General features: G+C 37.0%; 1 protein-coding gene across 4 annotated transcripts in view; it reads left to right on the top strand.

The window, feature by feature from the left end:
- ZMYM6 (zinc finger MYM-type containing 6) overlaps positions 1-15,739 on the top strand; it is a 42,244-nt gene that overhangs the window by 21,530 nt on the left and 4,975 nt on the right. For all 4 annotated transcript variants that reach the window (XM_042996432.1, XM_042996434.1, XM_015542212.2 and 1 more), the window contains 4 exons: positions 426-598; positions 1,905-2,052; positions 3,502-3,642; positions 4,088-4,128. In XM_042996432.1, the coding sequence (XP_042852366.1) occupies positions 426-598; positions 1,905-2,052; positions 3,502-3,642; positions 4,088-4,128 (503 nt within the window). The remainder of the gene's footprint in view (positions 1-425; positions 599-1,904; positions 2,053-3,501; positions 3,643-4,087; positions 4,129-15,739) is intronic.

Below are 15,739 nucleotides of genomic sequence, written 5' to 3'. Positions count from 1 at the left end.
TTCATGCTTACTTCACTTTAAAGTCTTTTTAAATATTATAATAATCTCAAAGAAAAACTTGAGACAAATTTAAATATTATATTTGTGATTATGATTTGCCAAATTGTAGTGATTTTTAAAATTACAGTCATCTAAATAAATTGCTTAAAACTAAAAAAAAAAAAAAAACTTTTGAAAGGTAATTGGGTCAATGGTATTAGGTTAGAGTGTAAAAAAATCTCTTCATAAGTTTATCAGTGACTTGAGAGATCTTCCTGTTCTTGCACCCACTTGTAAAGAGGATACTTAAGCAATTACTGCTTCTTGGCTTAAGAAGCAAGCAAGAAACTAGCTTAGTTGGTGTCTGAGACTGTGGAAACTCACTTTACCTCCTTCAAGTTAATGTAAGTTTGATGTTTCTTCCTTTCAACCCTTCTGGTTCTCAGTTTGCAAATTCCTCTCTGCCCGTGACTTTGGAGAGCGCTGGGGGAATTACTGTAAGATGTGCAGTTACTGCTCACAGACATCCCCTAATTTGGTAGAAAATCGATTGGAAGGAAAGCTAGAAGAGTTCTGTTGTGAAGATTGCATGTCCAAATTTACAGTTTTGTTTTATCAGGTAAATGTAATACACCTTTTTGGTTTTCTGAAGTTAGTACAAATTATTTTCTTAAATACGTTCAGATCATGTGAAGTAAAATTTAGTGTTTAGAACTGGGTAAAATAAATTATGGGCTCCCAAAGCAAAATTCAGTTGAATATAAACATGAAATTTTGGTGGTAAAGAGCATATGATTTCTGGAGGCTTTGTTGTTGTTAGAGGGTATATTCCTTTTATTTTTATCTTTTGCTTTCTCTTGAGGCACACGAACCTTATTTATCACTGAGTTCTTTCAAGTTGCCTTTAAGTTGCCTTTATAGTTATGTTGCCTTTAAGTGGCTGTCTCATTCAGAAGGTTACTCTGATGAATTTGAAGTCAGACCTTGTTCTTGCTTCATAGGTCAAATGACTGTGACTGACCTCCTTACCCACTTATTTTTTAAAAAATTATTTTTTTGGAAGGCTAACAATGAAAGCTACAATTAATTGAACCACTAATACAGGTCCAGTGCTTCATAAGTGTTATTGCATTTAATCCTCACTATAATCCTTAGAGGTAGGTGTGTTATTACCAGCTTATAAATAAGGAAAAGGAATAAGATCCAGGGAGGTTCAGTAGTGTATTCTTCAAGAAGCTGGTAGGTGATAGCTGGATAGCACCTATAACACGCCAGTGAAATCATCTGTTTGTCTCCCTACCCGCTAAAATACAATATTTTTGTTTGGGAGGTATGTCTTTATCATAATTATATGGCGCCTATCTCAGTGCTCAAGACAAAGAGTACCTAATTAAATAGTTGTTGAATGAATCAATGTCTTTACAACTCCAAAGTGCATATTCTTTCTACTACATGATGTCACTGCTTAACCTTTTAAAAATAGAGCCTATCTTTAGATTCCTTCATCAGTAATTTTGAAAATGGGAGATCAGTTTTTATATTCTGTAGATGGACATATGTATGTAAAGCAAATAAATATATATTTTAATATTTATTTATTTATTTTGAGAGAGAGTGTGCACAAGAGCAGGGGTGGGGCAGGGGGAGAAGGAGAGAGACAATCCCAAGCAGGCTTTGCACTGTCAGCAAGGAGCCCAACTCAGGGCTCCATCTCATGAACCGTGGACACTTTTCCGACTGAGCCACCCAGGCGCCCCAAGTATATGCATTTTTAACCAGAATATTTTAAGGTAGGAACCTTACATTTTGTGATTTCACCTGATTTACATATCCTGTTTTCATAGTGCCTTCTGGTTTTATGATTAATGTTATCTTTTCATTATTTTATGGTTTTAAGCCTATCCTGTCTTACATTTTTTTCTCAGATGGCCAAGTGTGATGGCTGTAAACGACAGGGTAAGCTAAGTGAGTCCATAAAATGGCGAGGAAACATCAAACATTTCTGTAACTTATTTTGTGTCTTGGAGTTTTGTCATCGACAAATTATGAATGACCCTCTTTCACAAAATAAAGGTAAAAATTAAACTTGGCTAATGGGATCTTTATGTCAGTGCTAGGATATACTGTTAGTACACACAGTTGTAAATAGCATCAAAATTTTATTGAATTCAAATCGCCTGGATGTCCTTAAATTTTCCTGTAAGAATTAAAAAAAAATTTTTTTTAATGCTTATTTATTTTTGAGAGAGACAGAGCATGAGCAGGGGAGGGGCAGAGAGAGAGGGAGACACAGAATCCGAAGCAGGCTCCAGTCTCCGAGCTGTCAGCACAGAGCCTGATACAGGGCTCAAACCCACAAACCATGAGATTTTGACCTGAGCCGAAGTCGGATGCTTAAATGACTGAGCCACCCAGATGTCCTTCTTGTAAGAATTCTTAAAAATTGCCCTTCAGGGAAAATCAATCCTGATGCTTTTTGCTATCATAATCAAACACACCAAGGAATCAATAAATGTATTTTATAGGAAAATTAGATTTGATTGCTTTTGGTTGATGTTATCTGTACATAAATAATTTCCACTAAGGGGCATATGTTATTCAGTTAATAAACTAGAAAAAAATAGAAAATCAGGGCAAACAGAAGGAGAGAATAGAAGTATGTTAATACAGTTGCTATGACTGGTGTAAGATTTGATCAAGAGTTTGATTGTAGCCAAGGAAAAAAGAACCAACACATTAATTATATCAGAAAAAATAAAGTAGACCAGTTCTTCATAGGTAGCAAAAATGTTTTTGGCTAAGAATAAAATAATTTTGCAAGTAGGAAAGCTAATATGGTCAAAATATCCAGATGAATAGTTACATGTGTGGCATGTTCTTAAAGTAGCTCCCTGAAGTAGTACTTCTCTGAATTAGGGTAAAAACATTTGATATTATGCTGTCTGATCAAAGCCTGGAGTGCTGTTGAATTGACAGAATCCATGTGCTTTGTCCTTACAGTCTGGCCCTTGTCTACCTTTGCAATTTTATTGATCATCATCTTAATCACATATGCCATGTGCCAATCTTTTATGTCATCATCCATTCCCTAAGACCAGTCAGGTCAGTGGTAGAATTTTTATTTTATAATATGTGTTGACAAACCAGCGGATGGGTAGCAAACTCACCAACTTCTTTATAAAAACTGTCATGTTAAATTTTTATTTGAAGCAAGCTTAGGTGGAGGAGTTTTAATATTCACTAATAGGAAAGGCCAGTTAATTCTAAAGCTAATACCTATATTTTTAAATAGCATTTGAAGTTTATAATTTTAGAAAATCAGGCTGTTTTTAAGTCCTAATGAATGTTAATCTGACCAGAATCACTCTTTTTATAGAGTTACATTATAGAGAGTTAGATATTTGCACTGTTTCTTGGAAACTTAGTTGTCGAACAGGGTTTTGTATGTGTGTGTGTGTGTGTGTGTGTGTGTGTGTGTAACCCTTTTGTTTATACTAGGTCTTACCTTTTTGTTTTAATCAGTAAATATTTATAAGGCGCAAACTACTTCAATGGAGCTCCCTTCTACAAGGAAAAATACAACACCAGTTATAACCAGTGTGGTGTCATTGGCAAAAATACCTCCTGCCCAGCCCACAGGGAACACTAATAGTGTTTTAAAAGGTATGACTTGATGTAAAGGCATTTAATTAGACTATAGAGTTAAGTGTGTTGCCTAAGTAGCTCTTGTTAGTAATATTTACTTTTCTATTTCTGTGAGGAAACATGCCCCTTTTTCTCAGAGGGAAGTGGGTAGCAGGCAGATTGGCATGGATAGGGAAGGAAGAGGCGTGTACAATTTATTATTATTCTTTTAAACCTAAGTGATTTTAATATAGTTGCCTTTATCACCGGAGATTCTACTGTAGTAGGATGAAATTGGGGCCCAAGAATCCTTACCTTTCTCAGGCATCCCAGGTGATATTGATGCCCACTTTTCTTGGACCATTCTTTGAGAAATTCTGGACTAGACTCTGGCCCACCTTAGTGAGAGGAAAATAACTTGTTGGTCTCAGTGTTTACATCTGTATATTTTGGGGATAATAATGTGTGTGTTCATTTATAACAGGTGCAGTTAGTAAAGAGGCAACACAAAAAGTCATTGAAGATGTAAGTTTTATCGTTAATATTTTTCCTCATAATGCCACTTGGGTTTACTTTCATTTTGGATGTAGCATTCTAATATGTATCTGAATGCATTTCGCTTAGTCTTCAAAAAAAAGTAGAGCATTATGCACTGATTTTGTTTCGGAATCTTAAAGTTACATTAATAAGAATGCATTTCTGATTTATTTTGTTGTGTTCTGGCTCCTGAATTTCTTTCTTTCTTTTTTTTTAAATTTTTTAAAATTTAAAAGTGAGAGAGAAAGAGCAGGAGCAGGGGAGAGGGCAGAAGGAGAGAGGGAAAGAATGTTAAGGAGGCTCCACACTCAGCGCAGAGCCCAGTGCAGGGCTTGATCCCATGAGCCTGGGATCATGACCTGAGCCGAAATCAAGAGTCAGACGCTCAACGAACTGAGCCACCTGGGCTCCCTGGCTCCTTAATTTCTTTAAATTCTTGTTAATTCCATCTGGCTGCTTATTTTTCTCTTTTACTACATTCAAGTATTTTTCTTTTAGACTGGAAAGTCTCTTGAAAAAGTTCAGTGTAGTGTTATTTTATGCATCTTCAAATTATGTGAAGCTGAAAATAGTGCAAAGTAAAAATACATTTAAGTTCCCACTTTATGTTTCCAATTTGAAGTATTGTGAAACTTTTTAAAATTAAAAAAAATATTTTGAGGAAACACATAATTTCAAATCTGACTAGTTGAAAGGATTGCAAATTACCTCATTATTTTCCTATATCTTGTGTTAGCAGGAAACAAAATTCCCATCATCTTTTATCAATATCACATGAACCTAATGTATTGGATCTTGGGTTAATGTTTTTGGTGACTGTTTTTGGTAGCTGTCTTAACATTTGCTTTTGGTATAATTAAAGATATTTTTGTATGTCATATAACAGTGTCATTCAAGTTCATTAAGTAGTGGTGCTAGTGCTAAAAAACTGTACCCCAAATTCAGTATCTTTGGAACAGAAGTTAGATGTGATAAAACTCTGTGATAAAGGCCAGACCAGGATGTGATCCCCATGCTGTTCATTTAGGAGAGTGCAGCCTGCAGAATATTGAGATAATGCTCAAAAAAACAAAAGCAGCATCAAAGAAGATACATCGTTTAGTTCACACACACACACTCTCTCTCTCTCACACACACACACACACACACACACACACACACACACAATCTTATAACCAGGCAAGAATAATGGAGTAAATGGAAAAAGTCCTGGCAATGCAGCTGCAAGATCAGTGCTGCTGTAATGCCCCCCTAAGTTCAAGCCATTGCCTGTGCTAAGGCCTGAAGTAATTTTAATGATTTGAAAGGAGTTGAAAGTGAGACAAAAAAGTTCACTACAAGTCATGGCTGGCCTTCTAATTTTAAAGCCTACCAAAGTTTTAAGAGTATAAAAATGAGCAGGCAAGCTATAGCTGCTAACCGAAGCTATCAAAACATTTCAGCTTTACCATAATCTAAAGAGGCTTTATCTTGAAAGACGACAGCCTCACACCTGATAAACAATCTGCGAAAGTGACAAAGAAGGTGAATTTGTGCAAGGTTGGTGAAGGGGATGTTGAAATTTCGCTTGGGTGGTTCTCCATGGAGTAATACAGGAAGACTTGCTAGAATTAGAAAAACAAAGGCAGCTGGAAGAGGGTCCCGGCACTTACTGGGCCTTCAGCACAGCAGCCAGCAGCGAAGTAACTGGCATATGCTTTTGACCATATTCCAGCAACAATTGCTATTATTAAAGAAAGTGATCCAAATGTGGATTGCTGTTTCATGGTGGCAAGGTGAAAGATGGACAGTGTGTCTGCATATCAAGAAATCCCCAGAGGCAAAGAAAATGAGAGCAAAAACCAGCCACATCAGATTCATTCTTTAGTAGAAATCTTCCAGGGACTCAGACCAGCCTTCCCCATGCTGTGGCGAGATAGCTTGTCCTAATTTGATACCTTTTAACTCTCCCTTTACTTGTGTTGTTAGAAGATGATAATGATAACTTTTACTCAATTATTTTCAGGCAGGATACTCAGTAGTTAATGCAATATCATTAAGTTAACTTTGTACTTATATTTGTATATTGTATATTATACATTAAGTTATATTTTAAAATTACATGATTAATAAATTGCTATAACAGAATGAATAATTCTCTTCTTAAGCACATAACTGTATAATTAATAAGGGTATTAATAGACTAGGTTTTATACTAATGTTATTAGTATATATTATAAAAATATTCTATATTGGTTGCAAATTTATGTATCCTGAGAATGCATCCTTTTTCTATATATGGGACAGTTAGTTTTGAATTATTCTGCGTTTTCAAAAATACATCCCTCATTTAAATAGGACTGCCCTATGTATTTTTTCTCTATGTGGAGTACCTCTATAATTCACCAGTCATTTAAACTGTGTTATAGAATAGCTCTGATTAATGTTTTCAGTTTAGTCAATACAAAGTATATGTAGTACTCTTAAAATTTAAAAAAACTGAAAGTTTTAGAATCTTTTCTTTGTTTCTCTCAGACTTTAGTTTGACTCCTTCAAGTTATTTAAATAGTCTTAAATTTTAGGGGAAGGTGAGATATAGAAAAGGACAAAGAAGAAAATCTGCACAAGTCAGGGCTCCTGTGTGGCTCAGTCAATTGAGCGTCCAGCTCTTGATTTCGGCTCAGGTCATGATCCCATGCGTCATGGGTTGAGCCTTGCATCAGCCTCCATGCTGACAGTGTGGGCCTTGCTTGGGATTCTCTCTCTCTCTTTCTCTCTCACCCCATCCGTGCTGTCACACACTCTCTCAAGATAAACTTAAAAAAAATGTGCACAAGTCAGCAGACTTTCTAGGTAGTAATGTTTTGACTAAACTTGCCATACAGACTGTTGCAACTCCTCATCTCTGCTGTTGTGCAGAAGTAACCATAGACAATCCATAAATGAGTAAGTGGCTGCATTCCAATAAAATTTTATTTACAAAACCAGGTGGTAGGCTGGGCTTGGTCCACTCCAAACTTTGCTAACTCCTGCTCTACTGTATTCTCACCATTGAGAATTAACCATTGTTAGATTGGGCTTACTTGCTTAGTTTTAGTCTATCTTTTTTTTTCTTTTTCTTTTAAAACTTATGTTTTTTTTTCTTAAATTGAAGTATAATTGACATACAGTATCCTATTAGTTTCAGGAGTACATCAGTACATCAGTGATTTGATATTTTTATACATTGTAAAATGATTCCCACAGTAAGTTGTAGTTACCATCTGTCACCATACAAAGTTATTACATTTTTATTGATTTTGTTCCTTGTGTTGTACATTACATCCCCATGGTTTATTTTTCTTATAACTGGAAGTTTGTACCTCCTAATCCCCTTCACTTGTTTTGCCTGTCCCTCCTTCCCCCTCCCCCCCTCCCCCAAATCTCTCCCTTTCTCTGATAACCAGAAATTCTATCTAGGAATCTGTTTCTGTTTTGTTTGCTCATTTGTTTTGTTTTTTAGATTCCACATACAAGTGAAATCATATGGTGTTTGTCTTTTTGCGTTTGACTTATTTCAGTGCACATAATACACTCTGGGTCCATCTATGTTGTTGCAAATTTCATTCTTTTTTATGGCTGAGTTATATTCCAGTGTGTGTGTGTGTGTGTGTGTGTGTGTGCGCACACGCGTGCGCGCGTGTGCGCATCATACTTCTTTATCCATCCATCAGTGAATACCTAGGTTGCTTCCGTATCTTGACTATTGTAAATAATGCTGCAGTGAACATAGGGGTGTATGTATCTCTCCACTTTGGTGTTTTGGTTTTCTTTGGATGCATTCCTAGAAGTTGAATTGCTGGATCATATGGGAATTCTATTTTTAACTTTTTGAGGAAACTCCATACTGTTTTCATACTATTTTCTACAGTGGCTGCACCAATATACATTCTCACTAGCAGTGCATGAGGGTTTTTTTCTATATCCATGCCAACACTTGTCATTTTTTTGTCTTTTTTATAATATCTAATCTGACAGGTTTGAGGTGATGAATCATTGTGGTTTTTGATTTGCATTTCCCTGATGATTAGTGATGTGATCATCTTTTCATATACCTGTTGACCATCTATATGTCTTCTTTGGAAAAATGCTTATTCAAGTTCTCTGCCCATTTTTTAATTGGTTTTTTTTTTTATATTAAGTTGTATAAGTTCTTCCTATATTTTGGATATTCCCTTATCAGATGCATGAATTGCAAATATCTTCTCGCATTCAGTAGATTGCCTTTTCACTTTGTTGATCATTTCGTTCTCTATGTAGAAGTTTTTTAGTTTGATGTAATTCCATTTATTTATTTTAGCTTTTGTTGCCCTTGTCTGAGGAGATTGGTCCAAAAAAATGTTGCTGATACTTATGTCAGATAGCTAATTGCCGGGGTACCTGGGTGGCTCAGTGGGTTAAGCATGCAACTCTTGGTTTTGGCTCAGGTCATGATCTCACAGTTTTGTGGGTTCGAGCCCCGAGTTGAGCTCTGCACTGGCAGCGTGAAGCCTGCTTGGGATTCTCTCTCTGCCCCTCCCCCACTCATGCTGTCTCTGTCTCTCAAAATAAATTAATTAATTTAAAAAATGAAAAATAGCTAATTACCTATGTTTTCTTCAAGGCGTTTTATAGTTTCAACTCTTACTCAACATGTGGTGTAAGATAGTGGTCCAGTTTCATTCTTTTACAGGTAGTTGTTGGGTTTTTCCCTTATTGAAGAGATTGTCTTTTACCCACTGTATATTTTTGTCTCCTTTGTCATAGATTGACCATATATGAATGGGTTTATTTCTTGGTTCTCTGTTCTATTCCATTGATCTCCATGTCTGTTTTCCAGCCAGTACCATACTGTTGTGGTTACTATTGCTTTGTAGTTTGAAATCAGGGAGCACGTGATACTTCAGTTTTGTTTTTCTTTCTCAAGATTTCTTTGGCTATTCAGGGTCTTTGTGGTTCCATACAAATTTTAAGATTCTGTGTTCTAGTTCTATGAGAAATGTTGTTGGTATTTTGATGGGAATTGAATTGAATCTATAGATTCCTTTGGGTAGTGTGGACATTTTAACAATATTAATTCTTCTAGTCTATGAGCATGGTATTGCTTTCCATTTATTTGTATCTCCTTCAGTTTCTTTCATCAGTGTCTTATAGTTTTCAGAGTACAGATCTTTCATCTCTGGTTAAATTTATTTGTAGGTATTTTGTTCTTTTTGATGCAATTGTGAGTGGGATTGTTTTTTAAGTTTCTCTTTCTAATAGTTCTTCATTAGTGTGTAGAAATGCAACTGATTTCTGTCTGTTAATTTTGTATTCTGTGGCTTTACTGAATTCATTTCTTATTAGTTCATTGACTGCTGGATAGTGTTGTATGAAAGTAATGCATTTTATTTATCCATTGCTTTGTTGATGAACATTAGGTTGCTTCCAGGTCTTGACTATTAAAACAATCTCTGCTACAATCAACATCTTTGTATACATCTCCTTGTGCACGTGTGCTGGTGTTTGTCTGGTGTAGATATGGAAGAGTAGAATTTTGAATTCAAAGAGTATTTGCATTTTTGTTTTCAAAATGTCTGTTTCAGTTTTTATTCCTACCAGGAGATTATGATTATACTCATTTCCCACAGCCTTGCTATCATTTAATGTTGTCAGATTTAAACATTTTTTGTCAGTCTATTAGTAATACCTTATTTTATTTTGCATATCACTGATAACTAGCAATTTTGCTTATATGTCTGTATTTTTGAACATTTGAATTTTCTTTTCATTTCCTGTTCTTAATTTTTCCCCATTTTTGTGTGGAATTACCTTTTCCTTATAGATTTATAGAATCTCTTTATATATTCTGGATTTGCCCCACCTCTTTCTGCTCATTTTCACTGACACAAAAAACATGCAGTAATACTTAATATCTATGAAAAATATTTTAACACCAGAGCCCTCCAGCTATTGTCCTATTTCTCTACTCCATTTTAGAAAAACTCTAAGGGTGGCCTCAACTTACTGCCTTACTCCCTTATCTGTTATCTTTCCTTAGGGCACTTAAGTCAGGCTTTGCACCATGCCATTGAAACTGCTCTTGTCAGGGTGCCTGGGTGGCTCAGCTGGTTAAGACTTTGGCTGAGGTCATGATATTGTGGTTCATGCATTGGAGACCTGCGTTGGGCTCTGTGCTGACAGCTCAGAGCTGGAGCCTTCTTCAGATTCTGTGTCTCCCCCCTCTCTCTGCTCCTTCCCTACTGTGCTCTGTCTCTCTCTCAAAAATAAACAAACACTGGTGGTGGGGGGGGGGCAGAAATTGCTCTTGTCAAGGCCACCATGAACCTTTAGTTTTGCAAGTCCAGTGGTCAATTTTCAGTTCTCATTTAACCTATCCTTTCAGTAACATTTGATACAGTTGCTCTCCCTTTCTTCTTCAAATACCTTCTTCAACTTCTAGGTCAACATACTTGTCTTTTTTCTCAATCTTCCTGGGGACTCAGTACAGTCCTGTGGTTTTTAAACACCCCCTAGATGGTGGCTTATTCCCAGATTTATTTCTCTTGCCATGACCTCTGAGCTCCAGATTCATGTATCCAGTTGCCTACTTGACATATACACTTAGATGATTAATGGCCATCTCAAATAATATGTCTAAATCAGAACCCTTTTATTCCACCCCAGACTTCCTCTCTAGTGTTCCTTACTTCTTAACATTCCTGCTGCTACCTTCTTTGTCTGAGGCACCATCGTCTTTTCTCTGATTCATTGCAGTGACCTCCTACCTGTCTTCCTGCTTGCATTCTTGCCCTTTGCATTTTTTTTCTCCACATTGTTAGCAGAATGATTTTAAATCAGATTGTGTCACTCCACTGCTTAAAAATCTTCAATGAAATTCTGTAAAAGAAGAATAAAGAAGGGGGAAGAGGAAGAGCTAGTTTCCAAAATTATAGTAGAACTGTAAATTTTATGAAGCTAGAAAGATAAAACAATTGATACTGAAGCCATGAACTCAATAGAAGTCCAGAAATAGACCTAAATATGTATGTAGATTTAGAAATAATAAAGATAGCACTTCAGATCAGTAGGGGAAACTTATTCAATAAACAGCATTGTGACAACTGAGCATACATATGGAAAAAAATAAATTGGATTTCTACCTTACAAGTTACACCAAAATGAAGTCCACATGGAGAAAAGATTTAAATGTAAAAAAATAATAAAGTAGTAGGGAAGAATACAGGAAAGAATTTTAATAAACAAGTGGAGAAAGTCTTTCTTTTTTTTTTTTAGTTTTTTTAACGTTTATTTTATTTTTGAGACAGAGACAGATCATGAATGGGGGAGGGGCAGAGAGAGAGGGAGACACAGAATCGGAAACAGGCTCCGGGCTCTGAGCCATCAGCCCAGAGCCCGACGTGGGGCTCAAACTCACGGACCCTGAGATCGCGACCTGAGCTGAAGTCGGACGCTTAACCGACTGAGCCACCCCGGCGCCCCAAGTCTTTCTAAATATGTCACAAAACTCAGAAGCCATAAAGAGTTGTTATGGAAATTCAGCTACATTTCAAAGTCAGAAGACATGAAAAAAAATTAAAAGGTTGCAATTCATGTCATAAAAAGCCAGTTTTTCCATATGTAAAGAGCTTCTATAAATCAATAAAAAGACCCAGCACCCAGTAGAAAAATGGGCAACAAAATCTGATCCATCAGACTAGTAAATAAAAATTATTCTTAAAAAAATTTTTTTTAATGTTTATTTATATTTGAGAGAGAGAAAGAGACAGAGGGCAAATGGGGGAGGGACAGAGAGAGGGAGGCCGAATCTGAAGCAGGCTCCAGGCTCTGAGCTGTCAGCACAGAGCCTGATGTGGAACTTGAACTCACGAACCATGAGATCATGACCTGAGCCGAAGTCAGATGCTTAACCAACTGAGCCACCCAGGTGCCCTGGAAATAAAAATTATTTTTAAACATATGCAAAGATAGTCAACTTTAAAATTAGAGAAATTCCAACTTTATCAGATTGGCAACAATAAAAATAATGGATAACACTGTTAAGGCATTTTTACATGTTGTCAATTGCAGTTGGTAAAACTGCTACAGAGAGCAATTTAGTAAAACTTGTTAAAATTTAAAATGTAAATACCATATTACCAAGGAACTCCATTTTTAGGAATTTATCCTTCAGATATATTTTGCACATTTATAAATTGAAGTATGTACGGGGATGATTTCAGCATTGTTTGTAGTAGCAAAGGCTTGAAAACAGCGACATTGTTTGATCAATAGTCAGGGCCATTGTGAGTTCATTCTCAGTTACTGTGTGAACTAGAAAAAAAAAAAATAGGCCTACATGGGTAGAACCTGAAATATACCCCTCTCCTAGCTCATACTTAGTCATGTGGTCTGGTGAGTGGAATTCCCTGCCCAAGCATATACAGCAGCTCTTTGGGGACTATAGTTAAAATAAGTACACTATATCCATTACAGTAGAATACTCTGCACTTAAAAAGAATGTGGTAACTATATATGTACAGACATAGAGTAGTATACAATAAATGAAAAAGGCCAAATGGTATAGCAAACTGCCATTTGTGTTTTAAACACACATACACACACACACACACACACCACCACCACCACCACATACCTATACATATGTATAGAAAGCCCTGGAAGGCAGCCAATGAATAGATAATAGTGGTTGCCTCTAAGGAGAACTGAACGACTAAGGCAGAATTTAAGAGGGAAATTAGTATATTTTTATGTTTGATATTAAAGTCTTTGAATTTTATGTCACATGTTACATTACTCATTCAAAAAATTATGCATATAAGTTTTTAAAGCATTTTTTTAAATGTTTATTTATTTATTTATTTTTTTTTTTTTTAAATTTTTTTTTCAACGTTTTTTTTTTTATTTTTGGGACAGAGAGAGACAGAGCATGAACGGGGGAGGGGCAGAGAGAGAGGGAGACACAGAATCGGAAACAGGCTCCAGGCTCCGAGCCATCAGCCCAGAGCCTGACGCGGGGCTCGAACTCACGGACCGCGAGATCGTGACCTGGCTGAAGTCGGACGCTTAACCGACTGCGCCACCCAGGCGCCCATAAATGTTTATTTATTTTTTAGAGAAAGAGTGTGAGCAGGGGAGAGGCAGAGAGGGAGACAGAGGTTCTGAAGCAGGCTCCTGTGCTGACAGCAGAGAGCCTGATGTGGGGCTCGAACTCCTGAACTGTGAGATCATGACCTGTGCCGTCAGGTGCTTAACCAACTGAGCCACCCAGGTGTCCCCCCCACCCCCTTCTTTTTTAACTTTATAGAATTTTTTTTTAAAGCTAAAGGAAAACAAGGCACAAGATAGGAGTAGATAGTTCACAGAAGAGGAAACACTAATAATGCTTAAACATGCAAAATACCTAACCACACTACTGTTAGATAATTTTTCACTTATTGAGAAATAACAAAAAGTTTCATAAATACCATATTAACTGGAGTGTTGGGAAACGGGCTCACATACATTGCTGAAGGTCATATAATATGATATAGAGTGCTTCTGTGGAAAGCAGTGTGACTGTACCAACATAATTAAAGTCTTCTGACCCACCAAACCACAACTTAGAATACCTTATTCTATAAATATACTAGCATGTGTAGAATTAATTTATATGTAGGGGTATTTATTAAAGCATTGTTTGGGGTGCCTGGGTGGCTCAGTCAGTTAAGTGTCCAACTTCAGCTCAGGTCATGATCTCATGGTTCATGGGTTCGAGCCCCATATCAAGCTCTGTGCTGAACACTTGCTCAGAGCCTGGAGCCTGCTTCAGATTCTGTGTTTCCTTCTTTTTCTGTCCCTCTGCTTGCGCTATGTCTCACTCTGTCTCTCAAAAATAAATAAATGTAATAAAAAAAAAGCCTTGTTTGTAATAGCAAATGTTTTTAACATTCAGTTTTCAGTAGCAGAGACTCTTCAGATTACCTATGATACATTCAATGTATAAAGCTGTTATTAGGGTGGCTTTATACAAAGTTATGTAAATATACCTCTAAGATAGCTCGCTAATAGGTACAGTACAAGGTGCTAGAGCCTTGCTAATAATATGCCACCAATTTGTAGTCAGAAGCAACTTATTTAATTACATAGACCACCTTTAGAAGGATGTGTAAGAAACTAGGAGGGCACCTGAGTAGCTCAGTCAGTTAAGTGTCCGACTCTTGATCTTGGCTCAGGTCATGATCTCATAGTGTGTGGGTTTGAGCCCTGCATCAAGCTTCACACTGACAGTGTGGAGCCTGCTTAGGATTCTCTCTCTCTCTCTGCCTCTCTCTGCGCCTCTCCTGCTCACACATGTGCTTTCTGTCTCTCAAATTAATAAACTTCAAAAACAAAACTGGGAACCTTGTATTCAAGGTTGAGTCTGGACAGGGGGTAGATGGGTGGAAAACTTACTTTTCATGTAAATACTTTTATACCTTTTGTATTATTACAGAATTCAAAATTATTACATCCATTGCTTATTTAAAAAGTAAATTTAAATATAATTTGCAGTGCATTCCATCATATTTAAAATACAATCCTAATTTCTTACTGTTTTTGAAACTAAGACCTTCAAGATCCTATACAATATGGCTTTTGCCAGCCTCTTCAAACATTTCATTCTAGCCCCTGCTTACTTTATTTCAGCCTTGTTCTTGTTGATGTTCCTAAAGCATGCTAGACTTTCCCATTTCAGGGCTTTTGCATCTGTAATCCCACTGCCTGGAGTCCTCTGACTTCAGGCCTTTGTGTGGTTTGTTCTTTTGAGTTGAGTATTCAGAAGATCTCTGCTCAAATATTTACTCTAAAAATACACTTTCTCCACACCATCACTCTCCATTCCCTTACCCTGCTTTCTTTCATAGCACTCGTCACTACCTGGAATTATACAATATATATTTGCTTTACTTGTTTATCTTCTGTGTCTCCCTGTGGGATGTAAAGCCCATAAAGGCAGGACTTTCTTTCTCTTTTTTTTTTTGCTGTATCCCCAGGGCTTAGAACAGTGCCTGAGTTACAGTAAACATTCCGTAAATACTTGTTGAGTGAAAAACATGTTTTATTTATGAAAAAATTTTTTTTAATTTTTATTTATTTTTTGAGAGGGAGAGAGAGAGCGAGCAGGGAAGGGGCAGAGAGAGAGAGAGGGAGACACAGAATCTGAAGCAGGCTCCAGGCTCGGAGCTACCAATGTAGAGCCTGATGTGGGGCTTGAACTCATGAACTGTGAGATCATGACCTGAGCTGAAGTCAGACACTTAACCACTTAACCGACTGAGCCACCCAGGCACTCCAGCAAACATCTTTTAAATACATTTTCTCTCTCTCTTTCTCCCTTTAGGATGTTTTACTCTTATTTTTGAGAGAGAGAGAGTGAGAGCAGGGGAGGGCAGAGAGAGAGGGAGACACAGAATCGGAAGCAGGCTCCAGGCTCTGAGCTGTCAGCACAGAGCCTGATGTGGGGCTCAAACCCACAAACTGTGAGATCATGACCCGAGCTGAAGTCGGATGCTTAACAGACTGAGCCACCCAGGTGCCCCTTAAATATATTCTCTAACTCTGTTGCTTACTCTTCAGCTTT

This window comes from Panthera tigris, chromosome C1, assembly GCF_018350195.1.
Source record: "Panthera tigris isolate Pti1 chromosome C1, P.tigris_Pti1_mat1.1, whole genome shotgun sequence".
Lineage (NCBI taxonomy): Eukaryota > Metazoa > Chordata > Mammalia > Carnivora > Felidae > Panthera > Panthera tigris.
Note: the sequence above shows the minus strand (reverse complement) of the source record. Positions and strands in the feature narration are given on the sequence as shown.